This window comes from Falco naumanni, chromosome 7 (genome assembly GCF_017639655.2).
Source record: "Falco naumanni isolate bFalNau1 chromosome 7, bFalNau1.pat, whole genome shotgun sequence".
Lineage (NCBI taxonomy): Eukaryota > Metazoa > Chordata > Aves > Falconiformes > Falconidae > Falco > Falco naumanni.
Genome location: NC_054060.1, coordinates 63,741,482 through 63,759,358, shown reverse-complemented (window position 1 = coordinate 63,759,358; position 17,877 = coordinate 63,741,482). Strand labels below are relative to the sequence as shown.

General features: G+C 51.8%; 1 protein-coding gene across 4 annotated transcripts in view; it reads left to right on the top strand.

Annotated features, from left to right (window-relative positions):
- AREL1 (apoptosis resistant E3 ubiquitin protein ligase 1) overlaps positions 1–9,895 on the top strand; it is a 28,804-nt gene extending 18,909 nt beyond the window's left edge. For 3 of the 4 annotated variants that reach the window (XM_040599869.1, XM_040599868.1, XM_040599870.1), the window contains one exon: positions 150–3,337. In XM_040599869.1, the coding sequence (XP_040455803.1) occupies positions 150–252 (103 nt within the window). In that variant the 3' untranslated portion in view covers positions 253–3,337. Of the gene's footprint in view, positions 1–149; positions 3,338–4,756 lie in introns of those variants that run through there. The other variant, XR_005828788.1, reaches the window with a different exon arrangement.
- Positions 9,896–17,877: the final 7,982 nt, after the last annotated feature.

The window sequence follows — 17,877 nt, the reverse complement described above, 5'->3', positions numbered from 1 at the left end:
GCTTTTGGGAATGACTAGCTAGTTGTGGTGGGCAAGCAGTGTGTAACATGTAATGTGTGTGATGCTCTTGTCAACTTGTCTAAAAGCAGCTGATGGAGATGGTCACCTCTCATATCTGGTCTGAATAGAATTTTTGTTTTGTTTTACAGTTTTAACCAGCTGTGCCTCCCTACTTATGACTCCTATGAAGAAGTGCACAAGATGCTGCAGCTAGCTATCAGCGAGGGTTGTGAGGGCTTTGGCATGCTGTGATTTCCCCTTTCCAGGAGACCACTTAGCCTCCTGGCTCTTCGTGGCGAGACCCAGGTTCAGTCCTCTGCTTGTTCTCCTTCCCTTCACATGGGCAATGGAAGCAGAGCAAAGACTCCATGTAAAGGAATTTGTTATCTAGAAGATGTCACGTGGCCTTTCTGTGTCCCAGATATGTCATCAAGAGCTCATCTTTTTCCTTTCCCTCATTATCCCTCTGGGTCAACATGAAACAGCGAAAGGACTGTGGTGCATTCATCAAGAAGATACTGCATTTGATTTCTGTGCACCCTGTACACCATCCTTCTGTGACAAGATGAAGTTTATAAGCAGAAGTTACAGTGAGGTGCAGGACGTCTGCTGAGCTGCCTTTATTGTAGCTCTCTGGCAGGAAGAGGGAAGACCAGCATGGAGCTTTGTTGGAAACCTGGCTCACGGGAAGCCTTAGTAACTTCCCATGTCTTGGCTCAACTCCCCCAGTGATGTCTCCGATTAGCTCATCTAACTCTATGACTCGTGAGGAGTATAGGGTTGTCCATCCTTCCAGCACCTGACCCAGAAGGGTTTCTGGTGGTTCTTCTCCATCTTGCTCTGGATGCTGCTGTTGCCTGTGCCACAGAGAAAAATGGGCAGTGTCCACTGGAGGGAATAACCCAAGGGGGAGAACAATCTCACTGGAGCACAAGTGCTGGCCCTGACAGTGATCCTGTACTACCTCCACCAGGGTCCAGCAGCAGAAGCGTCCTTCTCCAGCAGCGGCTGGTAATGAGCCTCTGCAAATGAACTGGAAGAGGAGTTTCTCCTCCACTGAATGTTTCTGATAGTTGATGTTGCACAGGAAGCTGTCCCATGCCCTTGCCTTCTTTTCCCTTCCTCAGGAGAGAGAGTATGGGCATGGGTGTGATCCCTCAATGCTGAGCACCAATGCCTATCCCACGTTCACCTTCAGGGTATGTACGTTCTGTAGTAAGGGACAGGTCAGTAAGCAGCTACAGTGTGCACTGGGCTTGTGTTTGTTGTTGGGGTGATGGTACCGGGTAGAACATGGTACCTCCACCCCAGCATCCCACAGGGTCTTGGCTTCTACCTCTATCATGCAGCAGCCTGAGGCTTCTCTCTCTCTCTCCTGCATTTCAGGCAGAGTTTCCAGAGGGGTGCTGGTGCCTGGAGAGCAGCTGGCTTTCTGTCTTCCCAGTCTTTCCACCTCCTTCTTCAGCTCTCCTTTCCTCCTGTTCCATTCAGTACTGCAGGCTTTCCAGCACAAAATGTTAACTAGAACTTCACTCAAGTGATCACTCAACAGCCTGCGCTCACTATTGTCTGGCTTGTGGGGAGAGGAGTGGGCAGACCAGCGTGAGAAGTGAGCTTATGACTGGGTTGCGTTGTTGCTGGCAGTCCATTCAGCCCTTCCCAGGGAAATAAAGGGAAGGGAAATCTGAGAATCTTGATGAGTTCTTCAGTGAAGCAAAATTCAAGATATTTAAAGTTCTCAACAGTTTTTTAGATGTTTCAGGTCAGGAGTCAAAGGCATGCAGGAGTGTCAAAGTATGAGAAATCTGCGTTGCTATTACCTGCAATGTAAGCTTTCCCCGGATTATGGAATTGCTGGATTTCTTCCAGAATGGAGTCTCAGACTGGCCTTCCTGAGCTAATTTTAGAACGCTATTAGATAAAAAGTCACATCATCCTCTTCAGTCCCCTTCTGCTATCCTCAGGCTGAACTGGGCAGACTTCTGCGCAGTATGGATATTTTAAGATAACTGTGTGTGCTTTTCCAGTATAGCTTAGTTGAATTGATTGAGAATTCGGAGGAAACATTCTACATCTAGAAAATGTTTTTAAGGCAGCATCTTAGCCATTCTTGGGCTGAGTGTGTTACTTCTGTACATTAAAGAATAAGCCATTTTGGTGCCAAAAAGCAGCCAGCTGAACATTGAGACTACTCAGGGGGATTTCTTTGCCTTGTGAATTCATTCCCTCACTGGCACCAAGGTGCTGGGAGGCTGCCAGCGTGAGAGTTGCCACTGTCACGCTCTGACGGATCACTTCAGTAGTGGCTGTTCTCCCTTTTTCTAGTGCGGGCTCCATTCTGCAAGGTCCTGACCTCCTTTGGGTGGAGAGTACGGTACTATTTTATTTACGCTACAGGTGGCTTCCATGTTCGGTAGAGGTACAGCTCCTGTGTTCTCCCTGCCACCACTTCACTGCTTTCTCCAGGGACTGAGAGAAGGTGGTGGTGCTTGGCTTAACTCCTGTTTGTTGAGAGGCATAGCTTCATGCTGTTCCCATGTTGCAGCCTTGTCTTGCAGTCTCACCTGGTGAGGACGTTTCCAGACTTGTAGCTATGGGTAAACTCTGCCAGTGACATCTTCCTCAGGAATCTTCTCCCTTCTTCTCTTGAGCTGGACTTTTTTATTCTGAGGATAAAGTAGCTGGATGTTGAGCAGTCTTCCTCTGCTGGAAGGAGTTCCTAAATGCTTCTCATCACATTGCAGCCAGCACCCCATGCTTCCTAGCAGCTGTGCAGATGCCAAGGACTTCTTAACACAAGTGCAGTCAGAACTGTGATGGGTGCTTAGTCAACTAAACCCATTCCCATTGTTTCCACGGGCCCCTAGCTGGTCCCGTGTTCCTGAGATCCATCATAATGTTTCTAAACTTGTCTCTAGCTTTATACCCTTTCCCAGTACAGTCACTTTTTATGCTGCCCTTAACACTGGCAGTGGGGATGTGCTTTGGTCACCTGTACTGTACGTTACTTCTGGCAGAGGCTCGTTACTTTTCTTTTTACCCACTCTATTCCCACTTAATAGAGGCCCTTCTGTAGAAATCTTTAGGATCCTGGTATCATCTCAGACAGGTTCCGTATCTCCTGAAGCTGCTTTGAGGTGCAGAGGGCCTGGCTTCAGCCTGTGCTTGCAGGCCATGTTGCGTGTTTTTAGAAACCAGGAGCTGTGGATGATACAGGTCGTATGCTAGTTCCCTCTGGTGAATTGCTGGCAGAGAACAGCCAAAATTTGGAAGCCTGCGGTTGTAGTAGCTGATTTTGTAAATAGTTTGTATAATAAATAAAATATTTTAAAAACGCTGCCTTCTCAGCTCAGTGTTCTTTTGGTACAGAGGGAATCAAACTGGTTAGCGCTGTCCCTAGGCAAGGGGCCTCTCCAGGTCTTCAGGTGTCTCGCTGAGGTCTGCTGCAGCCCGGGGGAGGACGGTTCTCCACCTGCAGCCTTTCAGGATGCCTGACTGAACCCAGGACCTGTGAGCTTCTGGGAAGAGGCAGGACTCTGGGCTGGGGGCTTACAGACCACCGTGAGGCTTCTCTGCAGTAGGCTGGAATATGGGCTGAAGCAGCTGGTAATGCCAGAAAGTATTTTAAGGACTCTTATGTAAACTAATAATGCAGCTGGTGCCATTACTTTTCCATCTCGCCATGTATTTATTACCTGACTTTTTGAGCTGCAGGTATTTGTACTGGTGATGCTTCACTATAGCGTTAAGAGGGTTAGATGAAGCCAGGAGAAGAGTTTTAAGTTGTATAAAATACTTTCCGATTGCAGGGTGGAAACAATGTACCTGCAAGTACGTGCTAACAAACAACGGAGTAATGAGTAAATTAGCAGCTTGTTGCCTTCAGGGGCAATATCCAATTTCTGTGATTCTTTGAGCTGTTGCTAGCTCTGACAAAAAGCATTCAATTTATCGCTGGTTTTCCTTGGATGAGGTTGTTTTTTTTTTTTAATAGCCTAAGGATTTAAATCATAACTTTAAAACTTGAGAAGATTCTGCAACATGATTCTCTGTCCAATAGCTTTGTTGCCTTTAAAATGGTGAAAACACTGTTTCCTGGGCTCTGTGTTTGGTGTCGGAGCAATGGTACTGGGCAGAATGTGGTATCTCCACCCCAGCATCCCACTGGGCTCCCAGTTTAGCCCATCTTCAGCCAGTATAGCAATGGCTGGCTGTGCTGTGTTCCACCGCGTAACTAGGGAGATGTTATGTATTATGAAACCGGCATCTAGCCTTGACTCTGCCTTTCAAGCCATGAGCACTAGCTATAGAAGAGAGCGAGTGGTGCATGCGCATCTCTGGGATTGCCTCTGTAGCATTGTGCTGGGTCATGGTATTTTTTAGAAGCTCCAGTGGGAACAAAGTTGTGTTACGCTGAACTCTGAGAAGGCGGAGGTTAGATAAAGCAATGAGGAATCCAGAAACTGAAGTTCCAGTGACCCTTGCAAATTGCAGAGGTTGTGAGTCTAGGGCAGCCAGAGTTGGGGTCAGGGCGCTAAAAGGTGGGTGACTTTGCAAACCTGGCATGAGCAAAATGATACACAGTAAAACATGTGGACGTATCTTTGCACGCCATGACCAGTATTACTCACGGGAAGGGGGCCAAGTCGGGGCTGGAGTTTTCAGAAACTATCTGTTTGGGTGTGAAGGAGGGAGCTTGACATGCTGGATTACTTTAGCATGAAGGAGGTGCTAAAGTTTCTGCCTCTCTTTGCAGGATGTGTGCTATCGGCTGGCTGCCCACATTGTCCGTCCTGATCGCCAGTTTCTTGTGATGTCTTGGAGAGGGAGTGGTGACAGTGACTTGTTGCTGACTGCACAGCCTCCATTTATTCTGGCACCTGGCACGGACTTGTGGCTAGGAGAGAAATAATGCCTGTGCGCTTCGTGCTGGAATCCTACATGCCTCAGCTTGTGTGTCCAGCAATAGCAAGGAGTTGCCTAATGTCTTAGGATCCTTGCTTCCATACACAGCCACTTGACCTCAGATGTGTCAAGTTGTGCTGCTTGGAAAAATTGATTTTTGTGCATTGTTTTGCTGCTCAGCTGTCTGGTTGCCTCAATTGTAGAACTAACAGAGAAGGACTTTCTTTCAGATACCTGAATGAGAAAATTGGGGAATTATGCTTGATTTGGCTAAGATCTCTTCTTGCTTTCATAGTGTTATGGCTCAATTAGTCAGTTGAACCAGGCTGTAACATTGTGAATTGCTGTGTTTTGTATGGATTTGGCTGTTCTGCTACCATCTTGTGTCTGACTGACCTGACATATGGCAGCAGAAATAGTTTGAACTTGTGATTGTGGGAGCTATAAAAGGAAAACACTTACGGGAAACAGCAAAGTCCACCAGGACCTTAGCCTGTCTTGGCATCAGTTGTATGGTGCAAAGATCTGAGATTTTAGAATCTTCCTCTTAAGCTCTTTCCTTGTTTGTTTTGTTGTGTTTTTGGGTGGGTTTTTTTTTATTATTGAATGCGTGAGAAACCCTAATCTCCGCTCTCCAGAGCATGAAACTTGATTGTAGGAGGGAGGTGTTACTGCATGAATGTGTTCATTTGTAGACATCATTCGCTATAACTTTTTCTGCAGTAAAATGAAACAGCTGTAGCTGAAGTTCACCCAAAATTCCCAATCAGTGTTTTCCAGCTACCCTTCTGCAGGGATGGCGTGCTACAAAGTCTGTTGAGGCACGGGCAATTGCACACGGGGTTGGAAGTGGAGAGTGAGGCCGAGAGCCAAGCCTCTCAGCCTTGGTATAAAGCTGCAGTGAGTACAGATGAAGGAAGTAGAGCTTTTGCACCATATGAGGGATGGAGAAACTGGAATTGGCCTAAGGCTGCTTCAGAGAAAACTCTGAAGCATGTGAAGGCCGGAGTGAGTTTGGGTGGTTCTGGGGGAAGTGACTCTGCTGTGGCCAAAACCAAATTCTTTTCTCCCTCTTGAGGCAATTTTCTGATAAGCTGCAAGAAGTGCGTTGGCCCATACCCACCGCTTAATTTAGGGAATTATGCTAACATAATTCTGAAGGCCTGTAAACTCATGCAATTTTCTGAGTAATCTTAGAAATCTCATCTCTTACCAGAAGGAACAGCTGCCGGGGGCTCTCTTGTGCTGCAGTAGCTGAAGTGTAAGGTTGCCTTGAGGTGAGATAGTGCCGCTTACGGCAGTGGGTGAAGAAACAAGGAAACGCAGTTCTGTGCACTCCTCTTGGAGGATGATGAAACCGGCTCCGGGGGTTTCAGATTTGTCTGGAGAAGCGGTTTGCTGTGTAGAAGCTAGCTCAGGTTTGCCGAGGCCTTTATTGCTGGTGTGGAACAGACTCAGACTCCTTTTTAGGGAAAACTGGCAGCCCAGTTGTCTGTGACTAGAGCAGTCAGCAGCAGTATGCAGCCTTCCCTCTCCTAGGCTTTTTTGTACTGGGAACAACGTGTGATACACCGGTAGCAATTGTAGTCATTGCTGAAACTAAAAGTGACAGCGCTAAAATGTTGCCTTGGCGTCTTCTAGTAAGACATTGAACTGTTGTCTTGCTGCGTTCCCTCACCCACTGAGAGCATCTCACCGCTTGCTCTCTCTTACACTGACCAGTTTCCTTCCGCTGGCTTTCTTCTTGTTCATCTCCTGTCCTTTCTCCCCATCTCATTCCCCATCCCAAAGAGCAGACAGTCTCTCTGTGACCAGATGCTGTATAGCTCCTTGCACAATAGGGCCCTATTTCAAGGTGGGGGCTCCTAGTGCTACACTATTTTGCTCTTAAAAATGGAGAGCCTAGTTGTAGATAGCTCTAAGGCTGCCAAGTTGGAGGGAGCGGGCAGATGCTGCCAGTTCTGGTAATGAACCTTTTCCTTTTTTAGAAGACTTCCGTGACATTCTACCCTGATGCCCTGGTCTGCCATGCTCCCTAACTCAGCCCTGCGCTCTGAAGTGCCGCTGCATGACACTGCCCCGGGCTCAGGGATGCTCCAGGTGCCGCGGTGCAGGGACAGGTACCCATGTGGCAGCCCTGTTCTGCCGACAGAAGGTGACTCCGGCTGGTTGGCCACCAGAGGGGGACCGATAGTCGACTTGAGCTGGTCAGGTTTAAGTGGCCAGCTTCAGCTCTCTTGAAACGCTGCAGGTTGGGGTTTTGTGTTTTTTGGGGTTTTTTTTGTTAGTCTGGTAAACGGCTGTTAGGCTGGCAGATTCTCTTGCTGCACTTCTAATCCCCAAACTGGAGCATATGAGACATGAGCATCTCGGAAATGTTCCCTGTTGCACCACTCCCCCTTGCCTTTTTGTTTTCCAATAGGCAACACATGTAAAATGCATGAAGGGAAGCTGGATTTACATATTTATGATTAACCTGCAGCACTCTCTCAGGAGATTCAAGACAAATAGCTTAGGAAGAATAATGTGCTTAATACAAACAAACAACATCGGTTAACACTAACCAGATTAAATGTGTTCCCTCAGGCTCTGAGATGCAGATTAGTCATTGGTTTGCGAGGGGAGAAAGAGTTTTAATGCATGAACCAGGAAAGCAGAATTGAGCTGATGCACAGAGAGAGACCTGACATTCTTTTTCTAGGACTCGTTATAACAAAATGGACCTTTTTTTTTTTTTTTTTTTTTTTTTTTAATTAACTGCAGGCACCACTAGCCTTTCCAGAGAGCCTGGGGGAGTGGAAGGTGATGTGAGCTTGGATGAGTTGCAGTAGGTGACTGAGGCAGTGCAGCCATTCCAAGGGCAGGAGGGAAAAAGGACCCTGTTACCACCTTCAGAGGGCAACTGTCCTGAAGTGGTCCCTGCACAGGCCTCGCTCTCTGCATCAGGTGGTTTTTGAGTAGAGGTGGCTTGGCCCAGATGACCTTGCACTTTGTAGTTAGTGGTGTCAGTAGCCTGTTGGAAGTAGCTTTGGAAGGTGCTTTGGGAATGTCTTTCTAGGAGTTGGCTCTGCTGTGCCTCAGCCCTGCTCAGGAGGAGGAACCAGAGGGGCTGAGCTGCGATGGAAGTGCGAAGTGGCAGGGTTTCAGAGGAGCCACATGCCAAACACATTAGCGAGGTGTAATGCATTTGGTGCTGCCGAGCCAGCTCAGGCCTGAGGCTCTGACCTTGACGGATCTGTTCCCCAGCAGTGTAAGGAGCAGAGGGAAAGGCACCAGGTCAAACAGCAACAGCAGAGTGGGAAGAAGGTGGTAGAGTCATGGGACTGGTGGTGCTGGACCCGAGAAGCATCTTTAGATTCTAGAGCAGAAGTGCTCATGGATCAGAAGGCATCTCTCTGGCTGCATTTCCCGGCAGGATTCTTGCTTTAGGATTGTGTGAAGAGGTAGCCTATGGAGACTGATGGAGGACCGGAGTCTGATAGGAGGTTGTGGTGTTGAAATAAAAGTTTATAAAAGGCTGAAAGGTCCTGAGGAAACACACAGCTTCTCCTGATTTCTTCGTCTTGTCGAACAAGGTCAAAGCGACAGCCAGCAGGGATTGAAAGGCAACAAGCACGTGGCTAATCAAAGCTGTCTGCTCCACAGATGGACTGAGGAAAGCAAGAGCTTTCCTCCCTGTCCTCCGAAGGGTGGATAAAAGTGTGACATGGATGTGGATAATGAAAACAGCCACGGTTAAATAAGATTTAAAGCAAACAAACCTTCCTGCTTCAGGGTCAAAGCCTGCCTCTGACAGACAGGAGTTACAAAGGCACTTTCTTTCTGCTTCTCCTGCTAGCCACCCCTGTGCAGGATGCTGACCTGGAGGAGTGGTTGGTAACTGGTGGCCCTAGGCAGGAAAAGGAAGAGAGAATCCGCTTTAATCCTGTCATAGATGTCACGCTAATTACGGTTGAGTCGATTTAATACTTGAATAAGGAACAGGCAGATCCTTCACAGAAAACTGGGTGTTAATGGATGTCCAGAAACCCTCTCCCAGCTGGAGGAGGGCCACCCTCAGCACCCTGCTGTGTTTGTAGGAGAGGCTGCACAGAGAAGGGGCTCTCCCTCATGCCCTGTGGTCCCAGTGCAGCATCTACTGCATTCCCAGTGGGCGTATCAATGTAGAGCCCCACCAAATACAGTGAGAGGTCTTTGACATGTTTCCAAAGTGTCTGGGTGTCTGCCATTAGCCAAATTTTGGTAGTGTGGTTTTGTTCCCTGGGTAACTTATTTCCCTTGTACTCTTCTCTGAGCTGTTGGATGGACGTGAGGTGATGACAAAGCCTGAGCTTGGAAGGGAGCTGTGTTGCAGTGCTGGGTCAGGAAGCCCCACACTTGTGTTCTTACTTGTCCTAGAGCTGACAGACTCATGGCAGGAAGAGTGTGTGCTGCTCTGTGCGGGCAATACTTGCCCCCTCCCCTTCTTGAACCACGAACCCTGCTCGTAGACACAAGAGCACCTTTTTTCCTCTGTGGCCTCAGCCTAGCACATGTTCAGTGGGGAGGAGGAGGGTTGTCTCCTGAAGGCCACCCTTAGTGAGCCCCACAGAGAGGTAAGATGCAGCTGTGATTTCTTCTTTGCTTTTGGTGAGGACACCTTCATCCCTCTCCCTGCATCCCATTCCCTGCTCTGCTGTCTTCCACTGTCGCTCCTCCGCTCTGGTTGGCAATGTGGCGAGATAAAGTGCCCTGATGCACTCTGGCTTGGTCTTCTCCAGAAAAACCTGCACAGGGAGAGCTCCTCCCCTAGTTTTCTCTGGCTGCCTTTTGCCTTTCTAATCAGTCATGGTAACTTACCCTGGCAATGTTTGGCAGGGACCGTACCTTGGCATCATGAGCAGCCAGGGTCAGCTGTCAGTCTCTGAGCCATGAGCCTAATGCAACAGAACAGATGTAGGTATTTTTTCCAAGTTTTCCCTGGGCAGCAGGATTAAAGTCTCTGTTCTCAGCTGGGGTCCCCGGTGTAGTCACTTCCCTCTGTGTTACACAACACCCTATTAAGAACAACAGCACAAACATGTTCATTGGGATCCCTTCCCCCAACCCTAGAAGGCCAAGGAACAAAGGTGAGGGAGGTTTCCAAAGGCTGAGGAGCTGCCTGTTTGGTCCAGGACCCTGGGGTAATCCTGCCCAGATACCCCCATGTGAAAAAGGCCCTTGCTGCTCTGCTCTTCTCCATCCTTGTGGTGCCAGGGGCAAGAGGGAACATGGGGGTAAAAGAGCAGTGGGGCCACCTTGTTCTTACACCGGCTGTGTGCAAACCCGAGTGAGCACTAATGAGGAGGGAAACCAGTGTGGCAGTCTCACTGGTGCCTGTGGTGGGCTGGAGGCTTCCAAGCGTGCGTGAGCAAATGTGCAAACAAAAGGGAGTGATGAGAAACCCGGAGGGGTGCCTTGGTGCTAGCAAGGGAGACAGGGAGACAGCGTGCAGTGTATGATCCAGACAAAGTTTCTTGCTTCAATTCAAAGGGGTCATGCCCTGAGAAGACTCTGGTGTCTTCTGATGGCCACAAAGGTGCTGAGAGAGCTTGCAACAAACAGGGAGGCAGCGTGCTTGCTCCCTACGGAGGATCCTGAAGTGGTTGGCCATGCAGGGGGGCTGCGGGCACCAGTGGTGAGCAGGAGAGGGCTTCCCCAGCAGACCAAAGGGAGCAGTTGGGTCCATGTGAGCACACATGAGGATTTGCTGCCTCTGTGCGCCAATTACTTGCTTAAGTGACAAAAGACCATAAATGAGCAAGGGAGTTAATTAAGTCTGCGGCAGGCTGGGTTTGGAGGCCTGCAGGGCTGAGAAGTCTGGAGCGGGTTCACAGGCACGGAGGGAGGAGAAGGCTCTGGAGCTCCGTGGAGCAAAGGTGCTGCTGCTTCTCCCCCTCAGGGAATGCTGTGAAAAACCGTGTCTGATCAGAAGGACGGTCCCCAACTGGGGAGAGACCAGGTCCTGGCAGTATTTGTTTGCTCAGGCTTCTGATGAAGGACTTGAACAGCTTGTTAGTTCACTCCTCTGCCCAGCTGCAGACCCTCCGTCACTGCAGGCCAGCCTCCAGGGCAGCGTGGGCCGTCCTGAGCCAGCTCCTTTGGCCCCGGTGCTCTCCGTGTGCTGGGTGATCCAGTGAGCCATCGGCAGGGCTGAGAGGCATGCTGCAGCTGTCTGGCCCATCTCTAGCAAAATGCTCACAGCAGGTCCTTTCCATCTGCTTTGGCCCAAGAGTGACCCTTGCAAACCTCCTCTCCCTTGCAGTCGCCTCAGCAGATGGTGGGAAGGCAGATGGAAAGAGGGAAATCGCTGGAGCTGTAGCGACAGAAAGGTCTGACCCCACAGTACGTTTCACCCCAACACCCCCAGGTACTGGGTTCCTGTAGTGCCACCTAACCCCTGTGCCTTGCCTTCCCTGTCCCTTCTCCCGCCCCTCGGAGCAACAGTGCTCCCTTCTCCGGACCTCGGTGGAGGCTCTGGATGGCATCCAGTTGGAAGAGAGCCTGCCCCAGCTCTGCAAGCAGCGTAGGAAGGGGCACCCGTCTTCTGAGGAGAGCTCACAGCGCGGTGTGCGCTGAGGAAGGCTTGTGCTCTGCATGATGTGTTGCTGGGGTCCTGGGACCTAGGAGTTTGGGGGTGGGGGGATGTTCAGTTGTGGTAAATTACTACAAACAGCTTTAGGCAGCTGCTCTCTGGGGCTTCAGCTTGCCTTGCACGCTGGATGCATAGTCGGCTTTGGGCGGGGGGCAGAGGGTCCTTCCCTTACCTGTAATTTTACCAGACTGCAGGAGTTTGAGGTGGAATGGTGCGCATGGCCCACGCTGGAGAGAGTTTCAGCTCAGCAAGGGTGTTCGGGACAGCTGAGTTGTGTATCGCCTGCCAGGCTGCACCAGCTGCTCTGGACTCAGGGCTCAAACCACGACCAGACTTGGTCCCTGTTCCAGACTTTTCCTTCACCTCATTTGTTAGCGGCTTCAGATTCAAATCCAGTGGCCGGTACGTGGAGGCCTGGCTGGCTTGCAGGGCTCCTGTCCAGCTGCCCTCCTTCGATCCTGCTCCCTGGCAGGCCCGGTGGGATGCGGGCGCCGCAGAGGTCTCGGAGGGAATGTGCGGGGTATCCAGGTCATAGAGCTGTCACCCTTCCTCTCCAGGTGACAGCAGTGGTTGACTTGGACAGAGGCCAGGCCGTTCCCATAACACAAGCGAGACGGATGCGTCCAAGTACAACATGGAGGTGCGAGGTTTGCCTCGCAGAGGCGGTTCACCCTGCCTTGCATAAGGTACGACGCAGACGGCTCGTGAAACGACCTTCCTCCTGCAAAACAGCTCGTGCAGGCAGTATGGACAAGGAGCAAGAAACAGCCTGAAAAGAAATAGCAGGATGGTGGAGAGAAGCTTGGAAAGGTCGCCAGGCCTGCAAACGCAAAGATATCTAGGGGCCATGTAGAGGGGCTCCACTGTAATGTTTGGTACCATGCCCAGCCTGAAGCTCTAGCACCATTTAGTAGGCTGGACCAGCCTTGGCCTCGGTCTTGTTTGGCTGGATGGAAGCGGTTGTCATCGTGTCCCAAGTACGGTATCGTTGTTACTCTTTAATTCCTCCAACGAGGTGTTGCGAACAGATATACATGTGTTGTAGCTGTACTTTGGATTTGGATTCGCCTCTGGGGGCAGGCAGTGATAAGTGTTAAGGGCTGTTCAGACCCCAAACCGTTGTGTTTCTGAACTGGTTTCTAGCAAGAGCAGAAGACGCGAGGCTGGGGAAGAGGCCGTTTTCCCTGCCAGAAGCATCCCACTGGGCTGGGGAGGGACCCCAAGCCCGTGATGCCCTCCCAGCAGCTGAGGTTAATGACCAGGCTAAGGTTATTGGTAGCATTACATGATGACTGCTAATTGGGTTTACCCTTGTTCCGCTCCTGCCCCTGGGATTTCCCCTGGCAGCTGCAGGGGCAGGTCTGGGTCTGTGGAGGCAGGTCCCCCGTGGAAAGAGGCTGCTGTGATTAATGACCAGTGATGAATGAGAGGGAAAGGGATAGCAGGAGAAAACTGCCAAGGCTTTAACTCCGGAGGGTGCAGAGGGTCAGCCTGGTTCGGATCTGCTGGCGGGTGGGGGAAGGTCCTTGGCCAGCCAGGGTGTTAACAAGGCAGAGGTGAGCCTGGGTGATTGGGAAGGCCATGGTTGCATTGCATAAATCAGGCTTAAAGTGCCAGAAAAAGCCTCCAGGGAGTTGAAATGTCTAAGTGTCATCAGCTCTGCAGAGATAATGAGAACCAGAAAAGCACCGGGAGGTAAAATGGCACAGATCCGTGAAAACAGGCTTATGGGCTGGGGATCCTCATGGATCCGCGCTGACTGCAGGGCCGGCAGGGAGGGTGGCCATGGGGGAGTCTGGTCTTTACAGAGGGGCTGTAGGGTTAATCCTCCTCAACCTCGGAGGCAATCAACTCTGAAAGAAGAAAGTCTTCCTGTCAAATGATGTGTGTGTCCCCCCATGCTTCTTCGGTTGCCTTGAACAGAAAGCAAGAAGTGGAGCGAAACAGCAAGGGCTGGATCTGCTGTCGCTGTTTGCATGGTCAGTGCGAGCGATGGGGACACCCCCCTTTTGCTCTGGGCTTCGCCTCCTGAACCCGGCCCTGACTTGGGGGTTGGAGGACACCCCTGGGGACTGGAGCCAGGCGGCGCAGCCAGGAGTGTTGTGCGAGTCCAGGGATGTCATGTCCCCAAGAGAGGCACCCCATCTCCTCTGGTGGTGACCAAACCCATTGCAGCAAAGATGGCCAGTGGCCGCCTGTGTTAGAGGTCAGACGACAGTAAACAACGCTGGAGCAGGCTGTGCAGGGAGGCTGCAGAGCCTCCATCCTGGGAAGGGTTCAAAAACCCAACAGGATGTGGCTCTGAGCACCCTGGTCTGAGTAGGAGGCTGGATGGGGACCATCTCCAGAGGTCCCATCCCACGTCAACCGGTCTGTGGTTCTGTGGAAGACTACCAAGGGATGCTGTCCACTGCCAGGACCACCTTCTTGCTTGGTCATGGCTGGGAGGCTTATGGCTGACTGAGACAAGGAGAGTAGGAGCCTGTTTCCTCCTCACCTCCATTGTGAAACCAGCGTGATGAGGTCCTTCACCGCTCCCTTGCAGGGCTGTGGCTGAGCCCTGCAGGGTAGGACCACTCCGGAGCGCTGTTGGAAGCTGCCTGAGGTGCTGCCTCCAGGCATCGTGGTGGTGAAGCTGGCTGGCTTCCACTCCTCCCCAGAGCAGGCAGGGCTGTAAAGTGACCTGCAAGTTAGGCACCGACTCTTTGGTGATCGACCTGAACCGGTGGGGGCAAGGGCAGGGTTATTTCACAAAACAGCGATGAGGTATCTGGTGGGGAGTTGTTTTTCTGGCATCCTCCTTGCTGCTGCCCTGGAGGCTTGTGGTGAAGGGCAGATGTTCGGTCTCTCGTGCCCCAGGCGTGCTCCCTCCTCTTCCACAAAGGCTGTGTTCCCGGCCTCGGGAGCAGCTCTGTGCCGGCTGTGAGATCTCAGCCTGGATTAAGTGGCAAAGGCAAATCCTCAGCTTTGGGAAGAGCACACTTGACCTTTGCCTCTGTGGAGTTACACTCTCCCTCGGGAGGAAATGTTGGCTCAGCTGCCGAACAAAGCGCTGGCTGTCATGGGCAGGACCTGCCTGCCTCGGGGAGGGGGGGGGAGGGCATGGGGTGGGGGTCAGATTTATGCCCCAAGGGGGAGGAAGGGACAGCAGACCCAGTGACCTGTAAGCTTAGAGGTGACCAGCTCAATTTACTGAGAAATGCAAAGCTATATTGCCTCTGTCGGTGAAAACACACCATCTGGGATGGTCTGGGCAGATGGGCCCACCGGCCCATCCAGTTGCAAGAGGCAAATTTGCCTGGTAAGATCCAGATGACAGTTTGGATCCCCTTTCCTTATTTTCCAGGTCATGTCTTGCAGAGCCTCTCACCCTGAATTGCTGCTAGCAACTTTGCACGTTCTCCAGGTCCCATGGAAGAGGTACCCAGCAGCAAGCGTGGCCCTAGCATGCACTTCGGACAGCGTTACACGTGCTCAGGGGTAGGTGCAGCTAAACAGGCTTGTTTCCCCTCAGCGGTGGCGTGTGTGCAGCTCTCACATGAATTCAGATGTTTTCTCCTACAGTATGCCCTTTGTTCTGTGTAATGTGGCTCACTCTAGTGCCAGAGGGCCCGGCACGGGATACGGGCAAACGAGAGAGTGGGCGTGTGGGGGAGGTCTCCTTCCCACTTTGTACCTGAGGGCTGAAGCTCGATGGTTCATCTGAGATCACAGAAGCAGCTTGTGTGAGAGCCAGGACTGAGCTCGGGTCCCAGCATCAGCGCTGTGGGGCAGTGCCCCGGCCCCCTTGCCACGGGCTCTGTTTAGGCATCGTCAGGTCTCTCTATGCTGCTGCTCTTCCGCGTCAGGTCGCTCTTATTTCCAGGATATTTTGGGAGCTCTGCAGCCCCAGCACAAGGCTTTTGAAACAGATCCATAAGGCCAAAGAACCTGGCCGAGTGCAAAGCACTAGAGAAATACATTTGCGTTTCCATCACTGCAGGTGTAGCGTTTGAAGGTTTGGTGTTACCCCTGGCCTTCACACCCTCATCTCTCCCCAGCCTCCCGCACCAAAGTGCTCTGAGCTTGGAACCATTTTGAATTAGTGCCTTTAAAGATGTAGTTCAATATTACTGAGAACATGTGGGTTGGAGAGGGAAGAGATTCACTCAGGTGGAGCTGATGCAGGAACCTAGGTCTGCCCAAGCCCCCAAAGGGCTGTAAAACAGGTATAAATGTATAGGCTACTGCATTGCAGAGAAGCGAAGGGATTAATCCAGCTTGAAGGAAGTGTTTCCTTTTGTGCCGTATTTGCTGGTTCCTGTAGATACTTGTGCAGTGCTCAGCCACCGGGTTAGCAAAGCGGTTTCTCCTTCAGGGGTGAGGAGAGCACAGCATGGCGGGAGTGTTGCCTTCACCTGCAGGTGGACCGGCAAAATGGAATGAGATGAGGGGAGACCATGCCGGCTGCCAGCTAGGCTATTGCAGCACGAGAGTGAGGGGAGGAGCAGTTCTGGAGAGCAGCGTATCTGTATCTAGCATTGCTTTGCTTTCCTGTCAGGAGGAGGATTGTTAAGCAGCTGCTGTGAACTTAGACCTAGACCACCTGAAGATCTTGTGGGAAGCAACCACCACCACGTTACCAAAGCTCTCCTGCACGCTGGGGGCAGAGCTACCTCCTGCTCCACCAGCTTTACAGGTCTTGTGCGACTCTCGCCTCTGTGTCACTCACACGCCGAAGTATCAGCTGTGTTTCTGTTGGCGGGGGACGGCTGGGTAGAGACCAAAATCAGAGTATGTTACTGAACGCTTACGTGGGAGGTCTGTTGTTAGCACGGGTGTGAGAGCTGCACATCTGAGGAGCTAATACGATGAGAGGGGCTGCGCACGTGAAACAACTCAGGGCAGCGGGCCACGTTCCTCCTTTAGATCTGCTTGGTGCTGACAAACCCATTAGTGGCAGCTTGACGCTGCTGCTGATCAGGACTTTGCTGAGAGCGAAAGCCCTGGAGGCTGTTGGCGGCTGAGCTTTGCACAGGACCAAGCTGATGGAGTCGGTTATCCCCCCCAGCGCACACGCTGCAGATTCCCAACCAATTTTCTGAGCAGGCAGTGTTTCTAGGAGATGTTTGGCTGAAGTCTAGGCTCAGCGCAGCTGCGTCAGCGGGTTCTGGGGTGGGAAGGGCACTGGATTTCACTTCCCCGTTTCCCTCCTAGAGCCTTGCTGACACGGCTTCCTGGACCACGAGTGTCAGGAAGAGGCACTTTGGTTTCTGGGGTGTGCATGTGCGTGTGGGGCTCGGCCCAGCCTGCACGGGGCGTGAGAAGGACACTGAACCACCCTTCCAGTCCAGCTGCTTCCTCCACTAAAGCATCGAGACAGAGCCTCTGCCATACCCAGACTGTTTGGAAACATGTTGATAAACTTCCAAATGTCTATTTTACAATCCAGATGTGCTAGCCTTGGCTGTAAACCCTCATCTGAAGAACAGGTGTGCTATAATGTTTCTAGCAGTGGCCCCAAAGCCAGCTGGAGGCTTGAGCTGAGCAGAGGCCAAGGGGCTGGTGCCATATAGGATATGGATACTGGGGCAGGGACAGGTGAGGCACAGAGCTGTGGGTCAGCCGTAGTTCATGGCAACCCAGAGTCAGACTGTGAGGGAAGAAAGGGGCAAGCCAGAATATCCCTCAGCTCCCAGCCTCCATTTAGCAGCACTGGAGCCATCTCAGAAGAAGCTGTCCTGGTTGTACGGGCGACATGGATGCACCCCAGCCTTGGTTCAGATCTGTCCTGGTGAGGAAGCACAGAGCTAGAGCTGGCCACCAGCCTCTGTGGTATTTTCTGTGGTTTGTCTCAACCCCTCCAGCAGCTCTGCGGTCTGGGAGGCACTGCAGGTCGCAGCAGCTTCCCACCGGCTTTGCCCAGGGAACTGAGATGGGGCAACCGCTTCCCTGGGCCAAACTTCCCATGTGCCTTTGGCCTGAAAAGCAGGCATCCCCCCTGGGCTGGGGAAGGTGTCCTGCTGCTGGCCCTGGATCAGGCTCCCAAAAGCTGTGCTGGGGAGAAGCGCAGTCCCAGTGGGAGGACCAGTGGCAGCAGTGAGCTGTCAGAGAGGGGGGCACCAGCCCTCTGGGGTAGGGAGGACAGCTAGCCCTGGGTGCAGGAAGCCTGCGGATGGTGGGGATGAGGCAGGGCACAAGGTGCTGATACCACACCACCTTAGCTACACATGGTGCCTGCAGGCTCAGAGGTGACAGCCAGGCTGATGGTCTATCTCCCTACACCTCAAGCTCCCCAGCTTGCTTTCACACAGGATTTTGGCTCCACTGGTACTGCTGGGTGATTCGTGTACCCTAAAGGCTTTGTCGGTGATGCTCAC